This window comes from Strigops habroptila, chromosome 1 (genome assembly GCF_004027225.2).
Source record: "Strigops habroptila isolate Jane chromosome 1, bStrHab1.2.pri, whole genome shotgun sequence".
Lineage (NCBI taxonomy): Eukaryota > Metazoa > Chordata > Aves > Psittaciformes > Psittacidae > Strigops > Strigops habroptila.
The window spans coordinates 125848854-125873183 of record NC_044277.2 but is presented as its reverse complement, the minus strand read 5'-3'; the positions used below and the strand labels follow the sequence as shown (position 1 = coordinate 125873183).

General features: G+C 36.4%; 1 protein-coding gene across 6 annotated transcripts in view; it reads left to right on the top strand.

Annotated features, from left to right (window-relative positions):
• The window catches only part of THSD7A (thrombospondin type 1 domain containing 7A), a 269899-nt gene that overhangs the window by 193308 nt on the left and 52261 nt on the right, over window positions 1-24330 (top strand). For all 6 annotated transcript variants that reach the window (XM_030494595.2, XM_030494627.2, XM_030494606.2 and 3 more), the window contains 5 exons: window positions 3363-3554; window positions 11399-11633; window positions 14635-14750; window positions 17588-17720; window positions 20744-20847. In XM_030494595.2, the coding sequence (XP_030350455.1) occupies window positions 3363-3554; window positions 11399-11633; window positions 14635-14750; window positions 17588-17720; window positions 20744-20847 (780 nt within the window). The remainder of the gene's footprint in view (window positions 1-3362; window positions 3555-11398; window positions 11634-14634; window positions 14751-17587; window positions 17721-20743; window positions 20848-24330) is intronic.

Below are 24330 nucleotides of genomic sequence, written 5' to 3'. Positions count from 1 at the left end.
TTCTATTGGTTAGAGTACAAGTAACTCGGGGCAGTTTGTGGTTTTAGAGTTCTGTCTTCAACTCTTGTGCCACACAGAGTCATAGAATCATAGAATAGTTAGGGTTGGAAAGGACCTTAAGATCATCTAGTTCCAACCCTCCTGCCATGGTCGGGGACACCACACACTAAACCACGTCACCCAAGACTCCGTCCAACCAGACCTTGAATACTGTCGGGGATGAAGCATAAATGTATAGCTATGAAGTTCAAATAAAATCATAGAATCATAAAATGGTTTGTGTTGGAAGGGACCTTAACGACCATCTAGTTTCAACCTCCCCTTTCCCCTCCACTCCTGCGTTGGGCAGGGACACCCTCTACTAGACCAGGTTGCTCAAAGCCCTGTCCAGGCTGGCCTTGAACACTTCCAGGGATTGAGGCATCCACAACTTCTCTGGATAACCTGTGCTGGTGTCTCACTACCTTTACAGTGAAGAATCTAAGTTTACCCTCTGTCAATTTAAAGTCCTTACCCCTTGTCCTATCATTACATGTACTTGTAAAAAGTCCCTCTCCAGATTTCTTGTTGGCCCCTTTAGGTATTGGAAGACTATTATAAGGTCTCCCCAGAGCCTTCTCTTCTCCAGGCTGAACAAGCCCAGCCCTCTCAGCCTGTCTTCATAGGAGAGATGCTCCAGCCCTCTGATCATCTTTGTTGCCCTCCTCTGGACTTGCTCCAACAGGTTATTAGACTACACATGACAAACATTTTCAAATGGGACTTACTTCTAAGTAGCTTTAGTCTTTACATTGGCATTGTTCCCAGACTATGGTTGAGTGGTTCCTGGTAGTTGACTATACTATACTCTTTAAAGAGGAAGGCAGCAAAGGTCAAGTTGTTCATAAAATCATTAGTGAAATGTCAGAAACAATTTAGTCTAAATAAAATATTTCCCTGAAGATAAGAAGTACCCATTATAAAACATTCCTTCCACCTACATTTCTGTGCTGTTGAATTCATCAGATAAGAACTGGACAGTTCACAATAACTAAACACTAATATGGAAGATGTATATTTCTAGTCTGTTTTCCCTGTAAAAGCAAAGGATAAAAGTTAAAAGTTGTTTTTATTTTGGGAGAGAGTGAAGGCTTTTTTTTCTAGCTTTTTTGATGTTCTTTGGAAAACAAGTTTGCAGTCTGCTCCTGCATCTTGTTCGTCAACCCAAACGCATGTCTTTCTGCTGAAGCAGGCAGGAATCCCTCCTGCGTTGGTGTCAGGGTGTAATGATCTGTGATACAAGAGAAGGAGCAATTGATACAAAGATTGAGCCCAGTGAGGGAAGCGGTGAGGGAGGAGATCCATGAGGGCTTTGGCAGGGCTCAAATTTGTGTTTTTAATATGGGAAAATATAACTATTGAGACTGACTTGATCTCAAAGATCTTTATAATGCAGATGACTAGGACTATATTAGGCTATTTTAAAAAGCATGTCCTTCAGGACTTCCCCTGGTTTGCAGAGCCAGGAAAGATTGATGTTTGCAGTTCTGTTGTGTCTGAAGATTCTGTATGAATAAAATATTTACCTAGTTGAAAGATGTAATATGGGATGGATGGCCTTCATCTTTTCCTCTTTTATAAAGAATTTGATCATTAATAGTTCCAGGACATGTCACTAGTACTAAGAAACCTCCTATTTTCAGGAACCTAGTGTATCAGAGAATAATATTTGAGAGATTTTAAGACTCTGTAAACCCTGAATGACAAAAATGTAGTTTCTCTTTAGATTAATGTTTGATTCATTTTATTATTATTCTATTAAGCAATAAAAGCCTAATTTGAGACTTGGATAAAGCAGTGTTGATAGATCTTTGGCTTAATTTACAGCATTCACAGTTCTCAATGAATTAGCTTTTCAGAATCCAGGTGGTAGTTATTAACAGTGGCTGATGTCTTCATATATTATAGAGTATTTAATGATTATTTCTAACAAATGTTTTGTTGTATTGAAGAGATGTTCATTTGCAAATCCTGGTGGTACACTGTTTCATAGGTATTAGCTATTAAAACAAAGGGGTTGACATGGGTGGACTGTAGCAAGTGCAATGCTATAGACACTCCTGTTCAGTCCCATGGAGATCACATATGCCTCAATAGCAGTTCAGTAGATGAATCATAATTCAACAGAAGATTTTATGCCCTATACAGCAAGGATCATCTAGCACAAAACGCATTCAGATGTTTCAAAATGTTACACTTTCCAGAAAATAGAACAAACAATCATGTCTACAAATGAATTGGCTCTTCCCATGCCTTGATCTTACCCAATTAACAGGGCCTCAGAAGTCCAGTATGCTCTTATATGGAACTTTTTCACAGTTCCTTGTAATTGGCATAACATATTGGGCTACTGCTCAGTTCATGGTGCTTTTCATTGGAAGCACTTTCTGTAAATGGTTTGTTCATTTTTTTCATCTTAGTTCATTTTTTTCCTCCTTAGTTCATTTTTTCCATCATCTGCTCCAAAGTGAATATTTATCCTGCGGCTTTTGTCACTGTCAGTGAAACTTCCTGACCTCGGAATATGTGGTCATTTGTTCATTCCTCGTTTAATGGACATTAACTGATTTGATCAGGAAATCATATGTCACCTTACGAAACTAACCACATTGTGGTTAGGATGCTGTTCAGACAGATCTCAGGCACAGGATTTCCTTACTGAAAACAAAACCAGCTCTGCTACTTAAACATTAGCTAATATTTCATAAAGCAGTTTATATTTGTAATAAAATGTGTGCATTGATGTGAAAGTGCATACATCTTTTTATACTTGCATGACACAGAGTGATATGTTGCGGGTTTGCTCATGAATGAAGATACTTCCGGCCACACAAGACACATTGACACAGCTTACTGCAACTCTCTTCATATTTTGGTGCATGGCTGAAATTCAAAGGATGAATTGTGGGTTATAAAACTGGCTAAGCTGGAAGCTAGGATTCTTTTCCCTTTCTCCCATGAACATGGATGAAGAAAAAGTGATTACTGTATATGCATTTCTGCGCACATAGTTTTCCATAGGTGTATTACTCTGTTATTCACATTAGGATTTTCTGTGGAATCAAATATGAATTAAAAAAATGAAAGCCTAAAGACTACCTAGGCTGGCATTCACTTCAGCAGCATATCAAATTAAACTAGGTTTAAGCATGTTCTTATAGAATCAAGGCAGAGGAGACAAGTCATTGTAATAAAAAAAAAAATCTATTTACCTTTTTTATATAGAAGAGAATCTAATTTATTTTTGTGCCCATCTGGGCTAGATTGCTCATTTTAAGTTAATTTAACAAATGATAGACTGCTACTGGCCTTTTCTTTCCCAGGAGAAGAGGTTGACAGACAGCTGTGTAGAGATGCTATCTACCCGGTCCCGGTCGTCTGCGAAGCTCCATGCCCGAAGGATTGTGTTCTCAGCGTGTGGTCTGCGTGGTCCTCCTGCTCCCACACCTGCTCCGGCAAAACCACAGAAGGGAAGCAGATGCGTGCCCGTTCCATTCTGGCATATGCAGGTGAAGGTAAGGTCGCATACTCTTGCAGACTCTTGTTTGACTGTGAATTCCCAACTGTCTTTGTAACGTCGAAGTAATTTCTTGATTGACAGAAGCAAATTATTAGATGGAATTCTGTTTTTTAAATATAGAAAAATTATTTAAATGCTTATCTTACAATTACTCGTAGTACCTAAAGCTGCTTTAAAGAGGAGATTTTATTTTGCTTATTTCAGTTAATATTGCTTTTTTATTATTCTGCATAATGTTACTGGTTTGATTTCGAATATATGGATTTCTCATTTTCTATTAAAATTAAACAATGTAGATACCTTATCCTGTGCAGACCTCTAGAGAGATATTTAGAGTATTGTTAATAATTTGGAGGGATATAAATATGAATGCCGAAAAGATGAGAGTTTTAATTGGTTCAAATGCTAACAAATGGCTTTTGTAGCTTCTCAGCTCGAATTGGTAATTAATGTTACCCATTAACATTTTTATTCATAGTAAGACCTTGGTTTTACTCTGCAAATCCTCAGTCATACGAATGGTTTTCGTTCATGCAAATGGTCCTTGTGCAGCATCTGGAGCAAATGCAAAGAGAAGATATAGCTGGAATATAAAGGAGAAGAAGAAAAAAGTTTTAGATATAGGTTCACATCTATCCTTTGATGATTTTCCATGCTTCCTATAACTGGTTTTGTTTTATTCTTAGATATTTTGGGGGGTAATAGAGCAAATGTATTCTATATGTAACGTGGTTCTAAAATGACTGTGTCAGGTGTGCCAGGGTCCAACTGCTAAAATTCCTTGTGCAGCATTGGGAGCAAGGAGACACAGCCACAAAGAGTTATTGGAAAACATTTACTCACTTGTATTACTGACAGTAAATTTCTGTGCCTTCAATATAAAAGGATGGTTTAGTTCTTTAAAATCATTAAGCATTTTATTACTTCAAGATGAAATGATGAAATTTAGTTGAAAAGTTGAAGCTGTAAGGTATGGACGTAGTGAAACAGAGTATCTGTTTTGAGGAAAAAAAAAAAAAAAAAAAAAAAGGCCAGGCTTCATCTGGCAAACATAGGTAAGGTCATTGCTAACAGATACTTTGTATTTGACAGAATTCAGGTAATTGTAAAAAAAACCCTAAAAAGTGTACCAGAGCAGGCCCGTCAACCTTTTTCCTGAAAGGGACCTTTACTAGAAGTGTAAGAGGCAATCAGAACTATACACACTTTAGTAGGTGATTCAAATTATTTAGAAATTACTTAGATCTATGTAACAAAGTAGAAAAGCTCTTAAAATAATAAGCAAAATTTGGTTTATGTTGTCTTTTTTTTTTTTTTATTTTTATAATGTGTCGAATGGACTCATATTGAGAGAAACACAGAGCCATGTTTCATATGAATGATAATATGTAACAACATGCTAAGCCTTGGAAGATTCTTTTATTTATGTGTATAGTTATATTCTCTGGAGTTTGTACACAGTGCAAAGGAGCACAGTGTTAATCATATGATAATCAAATAAAGATAAATTCATATGCTTCTTGCTTTTCCATGAAGGTCAAGATAATAGCTTTTCAATATGCTTATGTAGTTTTACTAGAGACAGAAATTTAACATCTTGACAAGCATGCCACAGAAGTGACAAACTAAATCACTCCAGAAAATTATTCCTTTTTAAAAAGTATTAATTTTATTATGACTTTGATACTTAAAACAACTTAGACTAATTTGCAAGGCTACATATGCAGCAAAGCAGTTAAGTGTAGCCTGGATTTTTAGGTATGTGATTTTTATTTATGTCTGTTGTACAATGATCAGAATCAGTAATGAGTGATCACAAAGATTGACAGGTCTCAAACCACAGAGATACTAGTGAAGAGATCCCTAAACTACTGCTGAGAAATCTAACTCGTTACCTAGGTGTTGCAGTGCTTCAGCTTTGCTCGAACCCTGACCTCTTTACTGCTGTTCCAAGATGAGGTTATTTTGTACTTTTTTTAAGGATACAAGCTCATATGTCTACCTAGCTTACAGCAATTCACTCACATCTTGATCAGATATCTTAAAAACCATGCTCCTTTGCACTCTGTATGAACCCCAGAGAATAAAAATATATAAATAAATAAAAAAACCTTCCAAGGCTTAGCATGTTGTTACAACTCTAGCTGGAAGGTATTATTCAACTCTGCTTGTGTTACATTCAAAAAGTATTAGTTTAGCTTTTGTATTTTATGTTTCACTGAAATTAGACTTATTGTCATCTGTCTCATTTATGCCTTTTAGTCATTTGCTGTGTGACAAACAACTGAATGACTTTGCACCTTCAGAATTGCATGACAGAGATCATCTGTGTTCCCAAAACATAAAACATGGATCGAGTAGTTGGTGCTGGGAGGTCATTTTATGTTTTGGGGGCACAAAATATATTCTCTATTCTGCGGATATAAAAAGGAAGCTTCACATGAAACAATTTGAAAAATGCAGGGTTTAGTTCTATTTTTCTTATAAAAAATACACATTATTATTGATGAAAACTCTATAAGCATCATATATAACTAAAAATCCCAAATCTCTTAAGTGTAATAATAATTCCATTTACACATTAAAACTCAGTTCTGAAGATAGCTATCAGTTCAATTCAGATGAACAGTCCCAGAGGTGTTCCCTTTTGGATTTTTGAACCTTTCCTTGAACTGTTGCTAATTGTTGCTGTTAACATTAATTAATTAAAGAACATGCAAGTCTGTTGCCAACTTGGCTACTAAGATGACTTAAGGAGTCCTGGTTTATTACTGGGAGTCCTTGATCACATGCATCCTCCTGCTGGTCATGGAGAATTCAGTCTGCAAGCCTGGGAAGATCAAAGCATTGCAGGCGTTACATTCACAATGAATATTGCAGTCCCTCAAAGTGTCTGAAGTGCTTAATTCTTGTTCACTGAGGTACTTAAATAGGAACACTCCACTGAAATTTTTTAGGGTCTGAAAATAGATTGGAATAGGTTCTTTCATCTGGATCTCAGATGGCTTCTTATCAATCTGTGATTGTTCAGTTTCTTTCCTCTTTGAAATAAAAAATGCTATATTCTGTCATTTTGCTTCTTAGCGTTGGCAGATGACTGTCATGCTATGTCATTTCACACTTGAGACCTTATTTCTCTTCTTACTTCCCAGCTATCTATGCTGCTGAATTGGTTTGAAGAAACCATCAAGTTAGCATAACTGGCCGCCAGGAAACAGTCACAGTATAATCAATTTTCTTGGATGACTTAGAATAAGAATAATTCCATAGTATTATAATAATACCTTACTGAGAAGAATAGCTTCATATGAAAATTGAAGCCATATGTAAATTACAGTAGTGACAAAGTTTTCTAATGAGCTCTGGGATACAACTGCCTCTCCAGCACCACACTGACTTCTGCTCGAGGCGGGAGCTGACCTCAGCTGTACGCTCTCTTAGCAGCATTTCCTCATTCAGAACACCTCTTCCTCATGGTCAAACCATACACTGCAGAGCCTCAAGCTCTGTGGTTATGCACATCTGTTATGGGCTTATTTACTTGCATTCGGTGGAGAAAGAGAGAGAGGAGTCTCTTTTCCCAAGATAAAGATTTTCTGTGGTTTGTGAGATGACTCCGTGTGGAAACTGGTGTCACAATAACCATTTTTATATCTTTTCTGAGAACACTGCCCTCAGCTTGAAGGTTTGCAAGGTGAAGTGGTTTATAAATTTGCTTGTCTGTGAGCCTGTCTATAGTGGTAGCTCATTTGTGTCACTGTCAAATACATCTACATGGTACAGTAAGAAACTCAGGAAAGTCACTGTCTCAAAATATAAAATGACAGCAAAGGACATAATGATGTTACCTGATATGACTGTTCTGCATAAGTCTAGTGAAGACATCATATACAGCTCGGCATCTCTCTGTTGAATGTAGGGTTTCTCTATTTTTGTTGTATTTTCTGTTTAATATTTGTGTTAATTCCTTTCCTGCTTATAAGAATTTTATATAATTAGTAATACACTCTACGACTACTTTACATAGCCCATGACCTGAGATTAAAAAGTACTAAATTAGTCTTAATTTTTTAGTAAATAGTAGATGTACAGATTGATTCTGTATTAATTATAAACTACCATTGATTGACACTGCAAAATCAGTGTCATACAGCATAACACTAATGTTGTGGATACATTCCAAGTTTTATCAGTAGTAAATGACTGATACTAATCTTGGAAAACTAAAGATTAAAAAAACAAATCCCACAAGTCAAATGCAAAGCAAAAAATCATCCAATTAAAACCAAGCTTAATAAAATGAGGGTGAAGGATGATTTTGTTTGAAATATCTCTTAGGACAGGGATGCATATGCATGGCAATGTCTACTGTGGCTATTGTATGTTCGTAGATTAGCAAAGTATAATGCCAGAAGAACTATTTAATGTGACCTCATATATCACAGACAATTAAACATCAGAGTTAGACAGTATAGAGTATCAGTGGTCCGTCTCATCAGGTATTCTCTTTGACAGGGGCGAACAGCTGATACTGCTCATATATCTGCAAGATTAATTTACTGAACCTGTAAGGAGTAGCTGTATCAAAGGAGTTTCTTCTCAATTCTAGGGAACTTATGGTTGATATGCTTTAAAATTTGATTCCTGTTAAAATTCCAGTGCACTTTGACTTCACAATTGCAAAAGAGGAGTTATACTTAGGGCTTTTCAATGGAAATGAGTAACACTTCGCTCCAGATTACAAGAGGCACTTCAGTCACATATATTTTCTCAAACTTTAAGATTATTCCAGCCATTTTGAAATGCATATATAAAATTACATGCATTTGTAAAATGAGTGATATCAAAATGCTTAATTAAATTATCCTAAATGCTTTAAAAAATATTTAAGCATATTGAAATTTGAAGGTAATCAAAAAAGTGTCGCAAAAAAGAGACTTATAAAATCCAGTCCTTTAATATCCTAGAGTGAGATGTCTTACCCATTAACAGCTCCAAATCAGGTAGAAAAGCAATCTAAGCTTATGACAATTCTGTTAGTGTTCAATGTAACTAGTCTTATATCTCTGCTATTTTATGAGTAATATGCAAGTTCCTCTGTAAAGGTAGCCTTTCATTTCCAAGCTTGCTTTGCTTAAGTATCCAAAACCAAAAAGAAGTGCTTCAGCTCCAACTGGTTTTGCACCTTGAAATAATTATTTTTAGTACAGCCAAGCAGTCTACAGTCATCTGACCATGTATTATATAAAATATAATTAGTATTGTATGTGCCTTTTTCATATATTCTGATAAGATTAAATGTCAAGGGGTTTTTTTTTCCCTGTGATACTCATTTGGCAAAAGGCTCTCAAAGTTGAGCAGCCATAACCTTGTTACCCCTACACAGATCTTGTAAAGATCTGCATCTCTAACTGCCAGTTTTCCAACCCTTTCTGCTTATTTCTGTAACTCTTTTAATTTGAGGGAGCACAAGGGAATGCTGTTTTCCTGGAAAGAGTGGCACACTGATTTATAAATAAATAATGTATTTTCTATTATTACAAAGATTTGAAACTAGTAATGCTTTATATTTCAGTGCTGTTGTTTCCGTATTTTTTCATTCTTTCCATAGTTTTTTAAATACTAATATAATCTGAACAGAACTGGATTCCCACAGAGCTGCAGATTTTCATGCCCCAATGTTTTTCATTTACAAGTCAATGTCACTCCCATTTTTTCCCTGAATATACATTCTTGTATAGCTGTCAAAATTGAATCTAAGTTGTCGCTTTATTCTCAAATGCCTTAGGAACTGGTGGCTATGGCACCTATTCCTGGGGAAACATTTCCTCCCACACACCTCCCTTTAATTTGTTAATTTGCTTATTTGTTTTCCTTTTGTTTCTTCTTCAGATGGAAATAATTGCTTTAGTAACCTTCCTTTTCTAAATTTTCCTTTTTCTAACCCTTGTACTTGGGGAACATGTCTAGATGCCTCATGGGGATCAATTTTCTCTCCTATGCCAAATAACTTGTGACTTTACTATCTTTGATTGTTTTTTTCTTTTCAAAATACACTTACTTTCCTAGTTTCCTTGCTAATATTCCTATCTGTTGGTGTTAGATGGAAAAATTTCTATTTTGCGAAGGAAGCTGCTTGAATAACTTTTTGAAACTTATTACATAACCATAATTGTGTAGTAATTTTGTGTTTTGGTTTTTTTGGGTTTTTTTTTTTTTTTTTTTTTTGGTAGGAAAATGCTTATGATGTTTTATCTTGATGCTTTGCGTATTGACGTATATTCTAAGCAATCCTAAAAGACTTGAGTCGCACCTATTCTAAGCCAAAACCCAATTTAATTCCAGTCATTGTTTAATTGCTTTCCCATGTTTTTAGGTTTTTCTAATGGCCCTTTGCAAAACTTAAGATTGACTAGTCTTTGGCATGACATCTCAGTTAATGTGATGTTTACTGTTGCTTGGTTGCATCAATATTTTTAACCCGAAGTCAGCAGTTAAAAATATCTCTATGGAAATAATTTGAGAATTTGCATTTTTGTCCTGTGGTTTCATTATAATGGCCCTTTCCTCAGGTTTGCTGCAGATCAAGACACCTCACAAAGCAGCTCAGAGTATAAAATATTTTCAGGCTTGTGACCCTTGACGTGTGTTGGAGTACTTGAAACATTCGTTGTTTCTTTGATTACATTTAGTTGTTTATTTATTTTCTCTCAACAATAACTGCTTAAAACCGCTTCACTCTTGCCTTCCTGTAGAGAAGGAGGTCAACCTGAAGTTCAGTGTTGGAATATAAAAGCTATTATGCTGTCTGACATGCACTTGGTGTGAGTAGACAGTTTTATTTTTAGAGGAAAGTTGTATGACTCATCTGCAGTAACTAATTAAAAGCTCCTCTTTCAGTTGTCTTTCTTACTGTTCCTGTCTTTTAGTGAAAGGCTAAATTGTTATTTAGATTTTCCTTGGCTCACCATCACTTGGAGATAAGAGTTCTGTTGTTCCTGTGTAATCCAGGAATTAATTCTGAAGTCTAGATTCTATATGTCTAGTAACACCAGAGATCTAGCATGCGTGCTGTCCATTCACAGCGCTAGACATCTAGTAGCCTATGATCACGTCTAGTAGGAAAGACCTCTTTACTCTTGGAGGATTGGGAGGCCAGATTAGCTTTGAAATGCTTGAATATAAGAAACTGAACATATTCTCTGAAACTGGACTCAACAAAGATGGCATTGTCTGAGCTTTACTTCACAGTTATTGACACATGAATACATTTTAATCTTAACCTGCAACAGCCTTTGTTATCTCAATCTGGACCTGAAATTGCCAGGTGTGCCACCCTCTTTGGTAATTACATAACATGGATAAATATCCACTGAGAGCTACAACAGGAGTTCCAAAATTCTTTTTAATTGGTCTGTGGATTGCACACAAACAGTGGTCTCTACACATTTGTAACTAGAATATTTAACCATTTCTTCTGCCTAGAGCCTTCATACGTTTTTTATGTGATCTCTTGCAGTCTCTTTTAGAGAACCCCAAAATAAAAAGGCTGTAGATTACTCCAAGCACATTAGGGTGCTGTAGAAGTTATGATTGTTTTGGCATCCTTATTGTACACTTTTACATGTACTGTCCATGTACAGTCTGTTCTTTGTTGCCTGGAGTTTGTTCAAAGTCAATATTGGGCATATGAAAAGGAGGAAAAAGGACAGCATTTCCTTCATGTAATCAAAGTGGTAATATGTAACTAGTAAGATTTCAAAGTGGGTTTGTTGTTTTTTAATAAAACACTTTATTTCCTTCCTCTGCATGAACTTTTGCCCTGTTTTATTGTTCCAGGAGGAATACAGTGCCCAAATAGTAGTGCACTACAGGAAGCGCGCAGCTGTAACGAACACTCTTGCACTGTGTATCATTGGCAGACCGGCCCATGGGGACAATGCATAGAGGATACGTCTGTCTCTGCTTTCAACTCCTCTGCCAGCTGGAATGGGGAGGCCACCTGTTCCGTGGGGATGCAGACAAGAAAGGTCATCTGTGTGAGAGTCAACGTGGGACAAGTGGGCCCAAAAAAGTAAAGATCTTGAACAGTATCTTCATGCTGTAGTTATCTTATGAATTTGCTGCTTTATATTTGTATCACCAGTGACTGCATGCAAAGGCAAAAAGACTTTCTTCTTTGTGTTCTCATGAGGGAAAAATTAATCTTTTAAAAATACAAAACTAAAGCAACAGGAGGACTACATAATACCTTTCTTGCTATTGATTTTTACGGTGATGTTTACAGTGCTGATTCTGCTGACAGCTGACTGACTCTAAATCCAGTTGGCCTTTGTCATCATCAGGTTGAGTCAAGATAAGACTTGTGTGGTGTGCAGTGCAGATCCTTGTCCAAGATGCTTGTAGTACCTCCAAGCAAGTGACGCACTACATGGATTAGTACAGTTCACTAAAATACGTGTTCGGATCTAAATACGATACAACCCATGTAACTGCACCTTCTTAGAAGCAGACCAAGGAGGTGAAGCATGGTGCAGCTCTGACAGGGAATTAGTTTGAAACATCAGTTTGACAACCTTTGTGAGGTTTTTTTTCCCATATATATATTTTTTTTTAAGACGTCCCTTTGGCCCATTGATTTAATTTTACAGTTTAATATATGACCAGGGTTAAATACAGATTAGCTGCTAGTAAAATGCATTTGATAATATATTCATACAGTTTGGCAGTCTGTAAATATATACCACTCAGGACAGATTCAAAACTGGAAGAGGTGATAGCAGAGGTCGTTTAGAAGGTTCATGAGGCAGCTGTTCTCGCACTAAATATTTGCATGGTGCCTGAAATTTGTTTCTTTATTCAGTAGTAGACTTACTCCCAATCTGTTTTAAATGGAAATATGAGGAATAATGCCAGCACATTCAGTAATCTAAATTGTTGTATATCTGCATTAAGTTGCTGTTCTGTTCAGCCATGATACCATTATATCTTTTTTTTGTTACTCATTTTACATTAAAAAACCCACTAATGATTTATCTTCCTTTTAAAATCCACTGTTAATATCTCTGCCTTTCATTCAACCCTAAATTTTTGGGAGAAGGGCTGTTTTATTGTGTCATAAATGGATCCTGTGAAATGAGGAGAAAAGTCTTGGTTGATCCTTCAAATTGTCATGTTAAAATCAGTGAATGGTTTTTAAAGACCCAAACATTTAACATGAAAATGTAAATAGAAACCTTGTTTAAACTCCCTTTAATAAAAAGGATTCCTGTGGTAAGACACAATCAATATTATTGGCCTTATCTACCTCAAAAGTTGCAGATATCTTTTCTTGTTTACTTGACCTTGAGTAAGGACTGCAAAAAAGTCAATACTTTAAGCCGCATATACTAAATACAAACAATATAAAAGATAGAAATGGAGTTCTAATTGAACTAATTGCCTTGCCCAAGAATCTGAATAATTGTTATGTTCAGTGCTCCTGAAAGATGAAGTTCTTGGTGAAACAGTGAATGTGGATAATTCAGACTTCCTTTGTGTACTTGTAATTTCTGTTGTTCTTTAAGGAAAAAGCCATTAGTAAGCTAATGTTCAGTACTTTTCAGAAGTGCTTTTGGTTTAACCTTAGATAAAATTTCTGAAAATGTTGTCAGTACATGTAATTGATGACAGATTTTTATTTTTTTTTTAATGTACCTGACCATATATAATCTGATTTTACAAAGAAACAAGACAACACTTGGCTTAAAATGTAGAGAGAGCTCATGCAGAGGTGATGGAGATTTGTGTTGCTATAGCTATAATATTTCATGGTCTTTTGCATAGGTATTTTAGGGAAGGAAAGGAAAAGATGTAGATGTTGTTACAAGGGGGCACTAAGAAGTTGGTGCTGGTTCACAGCAATGGATCATACTCTGAGGATTTTATGTAAATTGACAGGAAAATGCGGAGACAACCAGTGTAAATAATGAACTAGAAAGTGTTATTGCCTGAAGAATATGTATCTGTAAAGCTGCAATTCAACTTTTCTTTACATCTGCTTCTCACCCCCACTGCATAGGCATAGTTCTCCACTGACCGTGGAGATCGCATTTTCTAGGTAGTTCACCATTAGATTTGCCTGTGCTCCCTTCAGCCTGGCAAGAAAGATGCCTTGAGCAAGCCAAGCTTCCCCAGCTGATCCAATCCAAATATAAAACTGGTCTCTCATCTCTCTGGTCCCAGATGCCCAGCAACCACAAATCATAGTAATGATTTTCTTTAATGAGCCAAAAGCTCCAAAATATACAAGTGATATTTTTCTTGCCTCTTTACATATTCCCCTGACAGTCCACAGCCTGTATGCTCTTAGAGCAATAGTGATTTTCAACTTTTTTTTTAAAGATTTGCAGTACTTCTACAAGAGTTATTACATCATTCTGAAAACAAGTAGTGCAGCATAGAGTGTTGTTTGTCCTTGATGAAAAAATAGGAACACAGAATGGGGAAAATGACCTGGGTTAATGAGTCCCGTATGTGGCAGTCCAGTAATCCCTTTTATATGCTGATCAAGCATCTTCCTAAAACAAGCGAGTTTTCTGTCCCTTCTGAGAGTCTTTCACAGTCTCATTGATCTGGCAGTTTCAAACCCTTTTCTGGTTTCTGTCATTATCATGGCCAGCTTATACCTATTTGTTCCTGGGTTAGCAGAGTTTAGTTTAAAAATTTCTCCTTACAGAGTTTATGCTTCTAGTAAATTTATGAAGAGCTAAAAATGTATTTTGCTGAGCTAAACTAGATGGCTTTTCATCATCATTTGGAAGCTTGAAAATAACAGTCAAAAGGCAGAGTCTGGAATGGTGAGTGAAGAATGATTATTTTAAGTTAAATCCCCAGGTGCAGAATACACCAGGTTTGACTTGCTTTCGCCAGATACATTTAAATGCTGATAGTTTCTATTTCTGTGCTCCATCCTGGTGAATTCTGGGCAACTAGCACTCCCCTTGTGTGCCTGCAGGCATTCAGTACCTCTCATGATTCTCCACAGCAGAATGATTGTTTATTTGATAATGCTTCTTTTTCATGCTTTTTTTTAGATGCCCTGAGAGCCTCAGACCAGAAACTGTGAGGCCTTGTCTGCTTCCCTGTAGGAAGGACTGTATCGTGACTCCATTCAGTGACTGGACATTGTGTCCTTCTTCATGTCAAGAAGGTAATTTCATCCATTGTGTGCTAGTAGACAGATTTTAAGAAAAAAAAAAGAGTTAGACTAGCAGTCACTTTTGGCAAAGTGCTTATACACATCTCTTTCTGACAGAGGACATGTAATAGCTGGTACAGCAGCTGCAGGGAGGACACAGCATTTTTGATGAAAAGAATACGTTATTTTTATACATTATCCATCTGGTTTTTTCTCATTTTGCCTAGTTTTATGTTACAAAATCCCATTTACATCTTCTGCTGATAAAGAGATAACTACTCATAGAGTAAACACATACCAAAACAGATGTAGAATTGTAGCATTTGAATTATCAGATTATAAAATGGTCAGTTTTGGTCTTCGAAAATACACATGCTGCTTGCTCATGAGGAAAACCTGAGGCTTTATACACAAGGAGATAGATAGGTATGTAGTTAGAGATGTAAATAGATATGCATACGTTTATAATTTTGGCTGGTTTCTTCTACTCCAAGGAAAATTGAAGGAAAGTTAATAAAAATCAGCCGACTTGAAGCTGATGTTAATGGTCTGATTTCAACATACACTCCACTACCATTTTAATATATTTGGCAAAGCTCTTCAAAACAGTGCAGGTCTCCCCTGAATTTTTATTACATTGAAATCATACATGAAGTTAAAGTGATGACTGGCTTAATATTGCCTGCATTTTTATGCCTTGTTGCTTTTTCTGTTTCAAGCTTAACCAGAGGTGTTTTTCTAATATGTACTATTACAGACAGACTCTGTATTACCCCATGTTCCACAAGGTGTTAATCCCTGTGTGGGACATGGTGATTTCTCACAACTATCAGAATGTTACTGTGACATCAAATATACACACTTCAAATGTCATGGCCAATTCTTTATGCTTTATAAAGGACACAAGCATAAAAGCATTTTCCCAGTAATTCCTGTCAGTGCTTAGTGCATTCTAACAAATGAAAAAAAGGGTTAGGAAGATTAAATTTATAACCTTTGAAAAAGAACAGAGAATTAAGACCATTAAATCCGAATCTGTGAAATAGTTATTCATTACTGTCCTTGTATCAGCTGAGATAGTTAATTTTCTTCCTAGTAGCTAGTACTGTGCTATGTTTTGACTTTAGTCTGAGAATAATGTTAATAACACACCAATGTTTTAGTTGTTGCTAAGTAATGTTTACTCCGACCAAGGACTTTCTCAGTCTCATGCTCTGCCAGGGAGGAGGGGCACAAGAAGCTGGGAGGAAGCAGAGACAGGACACCTGACCCAAACTAGCCAAAGGATATTCCATACCACAGCACATCATGCCCAGTATATAAACTGGGGGGATTTATCCAGAAGGGCAGATCAATGCTTGGGTCAGGCTGGGTATCGGTCAGCGGGTGGTGAGCAACTGTATTGTGCATCACTTGTCTTTCTTGGATTTATTCCTTTTTCTCTTTTTCTTATTATTTTTTGTTGTGGATATTATTATCATTATTATTATATTTTACTTTATTTCAGTTATCAGGCTGTTCTTATCTCAGGCCACCATTTTTATCTTTTTCAAATTCTTCTCCCCATCCCACTGAGGAGGCAGGGAGTGAGTGAGCAAGCGGCTGCATGGTACTTAGTTGCTGCTGGGATTAAACCACAACCGTTATTAAATACTATGTTATTTTACAGCAGTATTAATCATTCTTTTTGTGGCATATTTTTGTTGGGGCAGATCATCTTGAACAAAAATGCCATCCTTTTCTGTTCTCATTTCTGTGGGTTTTAAGAAAGTTCTTAACCGAATGAGTGTATCTTCACACATATTTACTACAAAGTAACATGTAGGCTCCTATAAAACAGTGTATTTGTGAACCAGTACAAGCATTCTGTCTATTCAGTGAGTCAAACTCTCGTTATACTACACAAACAATTTTTATTTCATGGGATTTACCCATTTGTATCAGCAAGCTGGTCAGCAGCTCTGCTGGGCCACATGTCTGTCTTGTCCCTTGTGCCAGCTCCTGGGATCTCCTGAAGCTGATTGACTCAGGAGTGGAGGGTTTCCTCTGTGTTGAAAAGCAGCCAGGTGGTGGAGAGCCACCACTGGGATTCTCCTATCGCTTGCTTGTAATTACAATTGTTTGGCCGTGGTCCAGCACAATTCTGTGTTCAGACAAGCTGCAGCTGCTGTAATAACCCGCCAAAAGCTGGTATCAACCCCATTAGACAAATGGCTGTGCTACAGCTCTCTGAAAAAAAAAAAAAAAAAAAAAAAGAGAGAGAAAAAAATGAAAAGATTTCCAATATTTTTACTAAACAGTGTTTGTGAATTAGGTATTACTTTGGAACTAACATAGATTTGTGGCTCTTCTCTTAATTTTCTGCCTGAAGAGCTGATATCTGAAGATGACTGAAATCAAAGTTCCTACAGGAACTATTTATTGGTTATCATTAATAATGAATGGCTATAATAATTAAAAACTGTAAACTCTAAATTAATTCCAGAGTAGAATTTCTGTTTCTGGTTTTACATGCAAATGATTAGGGCAAACTTACACTTTGAAAGTGTAGCAGCAAACTGAGCTGGTTTAATTTCTGTCCACTTGAACTGTGTATTCATATCAGCTGTATATTCATTTGTTCAGTATTACTACTATTGCTTTCTGTTTAGTTCTGCTTCCTTGCCTTTAGCTAAAATTAAAATGTTTTCTCTATTATGTTTAATTTTCTGCTTATGGACAAAATAGCATGTCAGTATTACAGTAGTCATAACAGGTCATAACAGGTGTTATGTTAAATCTTATTTTTCCCCTAATTACTGTCATCCCTATGTAGTAGCAGGAGAAACAAGCTCTTCTACTTTTTGCAGGAGGTGCCACAGTAAAGAAGCAGTCCCGTCACCGAGTCATCATCCAGCTCCCTGCCAACGGTGGTCGAGAATGCCCAGACTCTTTGTTTGAGGAAAAGGAATGTGAAGCTTCTCCTGTGTGCTATAGCTACAGGTACTGTTAACCAGCAGAGACTGCTCAGACATGATTTTTCAACTTGTACTATTACAGTTTGCTGAATTCTACTTTGTAACAGGAGGTGGCTCTCTGGTGGTAGATGTGCCATCCCTGGAGACATCCAAGGCCAGGCTGGATGTGGTTCTGAGCAATCTGATCTAGTTGAAGATGTTGCTGCTCATTGCAGGGCGGGTTAGGCTAGATGACCTTTGAAGTTCTCTTCCGATCCAAACTATTCTATGATCCTATGATTCTACTATGTATTATGTAGAAAAATAGGATACATAGCTACTATATCAAGCTTTCAGAACAGAATATAGATTTAGTTGGGCCCATAGTGAATTGCTGGTTCATTTTGTTCCAGTTTCTTTGCAGGAACATTGCAACAACTAAGAATTATTTTCCAGGATAAATATTTCCTAGCAATTACTTTGACATTCTATACCATTAAAAAAAAAATTGTCCCTTCTAAACTATCCAAAGCATTGAAATGCAGCCTTATCTGTTTAGGAGAGCTGAGTTCTGCTGCCACACTGTGCCATGCATTGTACCCTCCCATCTTTCCATCCTGTCAGCCCTGAGACAGTCCACAGTTGATTTTATCCTCTAATAGACAAAATTGTCTGCGTTGACCTAATCTTCACCAGAGAATGCTGAGGACTGTTCCAGCAGGTGGGGATCTCCACCTTAACTGCTTAAGAAAATTTTCGGGCAGTTCCATAGTATCCATCTGAGCAGTGTGGGAAGGTCTATACACATGACAAGATCTGGCTGTTAATACAATCAAAATTTAGAAAATTCTGATGCAGTTGGTTGGATTTACTTGGCAAAATTTAAAAAATTATGTGGTTTTTTTTATTAATAATGAATATCAAACACGTTTTTTGGAAGCCAATGTTCTGTTTCTATCATGAAACTACTCTCTGTTGCAGAGGTACAAGTAGAATTTAATCTTATTTTAGTGAAACCAAATTGAGATTAAAGAAATACGATGCTTTCATCATCTGGTATGAATTATCACTGCAAATTCATTAGGACATCACACTGTAAGTAAGTGAAAGATATGAAAGGATGTAAAAGACCATTGGAAAGCTACCAAAATCAGTACTCCAAACATCAGAGAAATATAGCTTGACAACTTTTTCTGGTTGATACCAGAGCCAGAGTTTTACCTTTTAAAATGCTGGCTCTTCCTTGTCTTTTTAGTACCTTCAGTATCAAATTTTCTTGAGCTAGTGCATTATAATGTGCTGAGCAGAAGAAAGAAGAGTTGCTAGGGAGGGGTAGATGAGGTGTTTTGCATTTCATGACACAAACTAATACTAAACACATTTTCTGTCTACTTCCTTTAGCATCTTTCTGACCTATGCACATGCTGCAGCAGATGGACTCACATGTTCAGCTTGGCTCATGCCTTAGTTCAGATACTGGCCCGCAGACGCAGGTTGCAATGAAACTTGAGGTGCAAAACCATTGAGATAATTATAAACATGAGAGCAGCTGATGGTTTGAGGTGTGGATGTAGGGTTTTTTTTCCTCCAACTCTGAGTAATTCAGACAACTGTGGATTATTTGAGATGTGACAATAACCAGGCTTGCCTGGATTTGTTATATTTAAGGCCTAGGGTATTCTGCAGCACTAGAAAGGAACTTTTTAAAAGTAGCAGCTTATATTAATGACAAAATAATTAAAGCAGGACAATATTGCATTTGTTATCAAAGTTTTTTGCATGTTCTTTTTGTCTGTGTTTTATTTTGATGTGGTCTAGGCCCATATTCGCATTGTGTTGGATCTCTTGGTAAGCTCCACATTTGCCATTCAGCTACCAGAGACCCCAGGTGCTCTGGGATTGCCTGAGGCACTCTCACAGCCATTTAAACTGACTGTCCCAATACTTTGCTCTAGCTGGGGTTTCATTTTGCTTCTGATGTCTCCTTTTGGGATAGTATTTGGAAGATGAAGCTTAGCAAAGGAATTTGTTTGTTATGTAAACTTTACCCTTGTAATCATATCATTTGAAATTTGAGAAAACAAAACAAAAATCCTAAGATTTTGCTCATCTGACCTTATCTTTGTCCAAGACTTGTTTGTGCTTCAAGCAAGGCAGAATTGCTCCACTGTGGTGTTGCAAAGCATGCCTAAGAGAAGGGGGAGAAGACCTGGGAAAGAGCAAAGAAGGAAAAGAGAAAGAAATGCTCTGGCGCCTATATGAAACAGTACTTTTTGCCCAAAGACACTCCCAATACTGCATGAATCAGAAATCAACCCTGGAGTTTTACCTCTGGACTGTATTTTCGAAACTTCAACACATCTTTACTTCACTGAGATATGTGGAAAAAAGAAAGGAAAGAAGTGGAAGTAAGAAAGAGGAGAGGTTTATTAGGGCATGCTAGTATTTAAAACTCATCCTTATTTAAGGGATCCCTATCGTTTTTATGAGATGTTAGTGTCGTTACCCTAAATCCACTTTTCAAATGTTAGCATGTCATTTTGTTGACTGATAAGATACTGTGAGCATGCTCAGGTATAAATCCATAGCAAAGAAATTCTTTTGTTAAATGGGTATTCAAGTGATATAATTTTATTCTTTTATATAGTATTCTTTTTTTCAAAACTTTCTCACATGTTGTATAAGTGTGCTAATACTTTGTATTAATGTGTAATCCTCATATTGTGATTTGTATTCACTGTGTATTTGTAAGGCAGTGTTAATGTACCATTGTACTTTGAAATTCTTGAAAATATGTATGGTTTGCTTTCTCTTCCCTCCTTCACCTCCTCCTTCCTTTCCTGTGTTCAAAATGGCCTAGTCCTAAAAGGAGCAAAAAAGTTAACAGGAAAGAGGGAAAAGTTTACAGTATTGTTACTATTTGTCATGAACTGTCTGTGACCAGTTAGTATTAATAAGCAACAGCTTATGATGGTTTCTAATACTGTCTAGTACTTGTGCTGCCTCAGTTTTGATGGCTACAAGTTTAGATGGATTGTTTGCAGTTGATTGCTTCCCCCCTCATTTCAGGTGGAAGACCCACAAGTGGCGCAGGTGCCAGCTAGTACCATGGTACGTGCGCCAAGACAGTCCAGGAGCACATGAGACTTGTGGACCTGGGCTACAAGCAAGAGGTTAGACCCTTTGTTTCTGTCATTTATTCCTCAGAAATCTATAGCTGCACTGGTGTGGGATATGCCTAGAATTTTGGTTATTATAACCTGACATTTATTTTTATGTATCTTTATATGCATCAGCAAAGGAAAATATTTAATGCTAGTAGAGTAGGGTGCATCCTAACCAGTATTTGGCAAATGTTTTATTCATAATATATCAGTGTTAATCTATTTTTAAATATAGCTACCACATTAGTCACTAATTATATGATAGTGTTTGTTCAGTTTATTTCACTATCCTTACTTGAAGCAAGTTTGCAGGAGTGTTTCTGGAAAGTATGTGTTCTTAACCAGCTGCTGTTTGGACTTCAAAACCACTGACCCTTTGAGCCCAGTGATCCAGACATTTTTCCACCATTTCTGCCTAATAGCAAATAATTTTTGCACTCAGATCCAGCTTTACTGTCACCTGTCTTCATAGAGAATTTTGTAGTTTGAACAAAATTGCATGTGTGTGACTCTGTTAAGTGTAGTCAGGAGAAGGGGTTTTTTAGGTACATTAAATAAATTCAGTGTGAAAATAATTGTAGTTCCTACATACTATGTTACAGTGATTGAATTGCTTTGAACTGCTGGTCAACCCTGAATTCCAGGAAGGTTTTTTTCTTTTGCCTTATCTGAGTGCAAACTCCTATCCGTTAAAACAATATTGGCTCAGCAGATTGTGGAATTCCTGAGCAAGGGCACTGCTACCTGCAAAAGGGAAATGTTCAGGTCATTAACTTCCTTGAAGTATTAGAGGAGGTTATGGTATACTTAAAAAAGTCATAGAGTAAATCTTCAGCTAGTAACTCCTACCACTTACTCAGTGTTGCAGGAGATCAATTTAGGGCTTACCACAGAATAAAACCTGAAGGTATTGCCTGCTAATACAAAAGACTACTGACTGTGTTAATTCTTTTGAAGGTCTGTCACTAATGCAGTCTAATTCTAGCAGCTCTGGAGGATACATTCAGATTATACACTGAGAAAATAAGATTTCTATCTTTAATGGTAGGAGTTCAGATAATACAAAATGTTGTCTTGTATTTGCGTGGTAGTACCTAAATCTCTTGACTGCCCCAAAATCAGTTAACAAAGAAACTTTAGTGCATGCAAATTGCTTTTAATATTCTTGTGTGTCATGAGAGTTTCTTTTTTCGTAATTGTAACTCCGATCACGTGCAGTACATACACATAGTAAGTAAGACATGATTCTGGAATTACTGACCATACAGGTTTCAAATCTGGTAAAACAGACTGGAAGAATTTCCTTCTGATACTACACAGAGTTTGATCTTGGAAAGGAGGATGAATTCAAGCAGTAGTATTGTTCCTACAAGCAGATGTAATGGAAGTAGCTCTCTAGTGTAGTGTGGTCAAGTGGTAGGATGAGCAATCGTTAATTAAGAACTGTGGGAGCAGCTAAGCCTGAAGAAAGCAGGTGGGTTTGGTAGAATTCTGTAATGTTTCTGAGATCAACTGTTATAAAGGGAAGATTTTCGTTTGTTCCTGTTTTTTTATTAAGTCTATCCAATGTATAAGTTTTATTATAGAATACACAGAGGAAGTTATTGAAGTTGGATAGCCAAAGATTATCTGTGCCTCAGTCTAAGTATTTAAATATGAATCTAAATCCTGTCTAGCCTGTCTAGCAGTGGTGAAAGTTACAGGCATTAAAGACAGAGCCTTTTTTGACCCAGTATTTTTCCCATTGATGTAAATTGATTGATATAAACTAACATAAAACGTAAGTTTTGAGCACAAGTATATTACGTATCATGTCTCAATGTTTTAATGCCTGGCAATATGTTGAATATATCTTTTACTTTTGTGCATAGTAATGTAAACTGTTATTCTGAAGGAGCTAAATAAACTAGTACAGCTTTTCTTTAGATTGAGAAAAGTAGAATATTTTCTGGTTTCTTGAACACATTTACAACGAATATGACTTGGAAGTACAAGTTGAATTTTTGCATTCCCTTTCCCCTCTTACATTTCAAATTCTGCCATGTGTAAATTTTCAGTGAAGCACATGATTTTGTTTGGTCCCCTGCACAAGAGTTGATTTCATGCAACGTGCTCACAGAAGGGATGCTGACCTGAAAACAAGCATCTTCCTGACTGAGCTCTGCTGTGGATAGTATTAGAAAGATTTCACCAGTTTCTGAATGAAGACTTTGGAAGAGGTTTTGTCCCCTCTCCCTGCTAATTCTCCTGCATACTTGGCTTCTCATAAAGTTTCTATGGGCTATGGAAAATGTTGCATGATAATATGTTATTAAAAGTTCTGTACTATAATCATTTACTTAAAGATGATTTTGTGATATAGATCCAGAAAAAGACTGAGCTACTACTATGCAAGTCCTTTTAACCACCCCAAAATTATGAAATGCTAAACACTGAAATATGAAATCCACTGTTTATAACATTCTGATACTGAATTTGTAACATGATACTGGAATACAGATATTTTGAACAGTACATTTAACTGCTTGTTAGTGATTTCTGTACAAATGTTTACCAAACTGTGAAAACTGCAGACATAGAAGCATTTCTTTTCCAATTGAAAAAGAGTTGTCTCTGAAATTTATTATGCTCATGAATGCAGAAATCACACATTCATCTGTTTGTGGTAATTTGATGTCAAAGTGAAACAATAATCTTGCAGAAGTAATCTCAGCCCGTGGATTGTCCTTTCATTTTGTGTTGATATAAGTAAAGCAAGTAATTGCATTCATGTGTGTGGGAACAGTTCTCAGTTCTTTTTAAGTGCAAGAGTATGTTGCCAATGCTATTAGTTTTTCCTGTTTCTGATCTGATTGCCTATGCACAAACACTGTAACATGTAATGTGTCAGCAAATATGTTAAATAAGAAAGAATAGGAATGTACACCAGAGAAAAGGGACATCTGACTGTACATTTATTAGCAGTTTATTTTGAACAAAATCTGTTACTTTTCATACATTAATTAGAAAGATAATTTAATCTGAAGGAAAAACTAGAAGTTGGAAATGGTTAAAATTATTGGTTAGGTGTCTGATCTTAAGAGTCTATACATAACGAGAGCATACACATGCTTTGTTTTATATCACAGATTTACTATTTACATTTCCATTCTTCAGCTTTTTTATCACATTGGTCTTCCTTGGCAGAAGAGATACTTGGGTGAATCATAAAGTTTAAAACTATGATTCATTGATAAAGACAGCTCTGTTTCTAAGTGTCTTGTATAATAAAGGTTTTGTTACAAATCATGTCAGTTTAAATGAACAAATGTCACAAAATTAGAGTTTTGGTCAATGCAGAGGAAAGAGACTAAAAGGGTTTGGTGGTTTTTGTTTTAAGAAAAGATTTTCTTTAGATTTTTTTAAAGAAAAATGTTTGTTCGTTATTCATGCACCTGGTGAAGTTATTTATATCTAAACCTAGGCACAGTAACATAGCATTTAATACCTAGA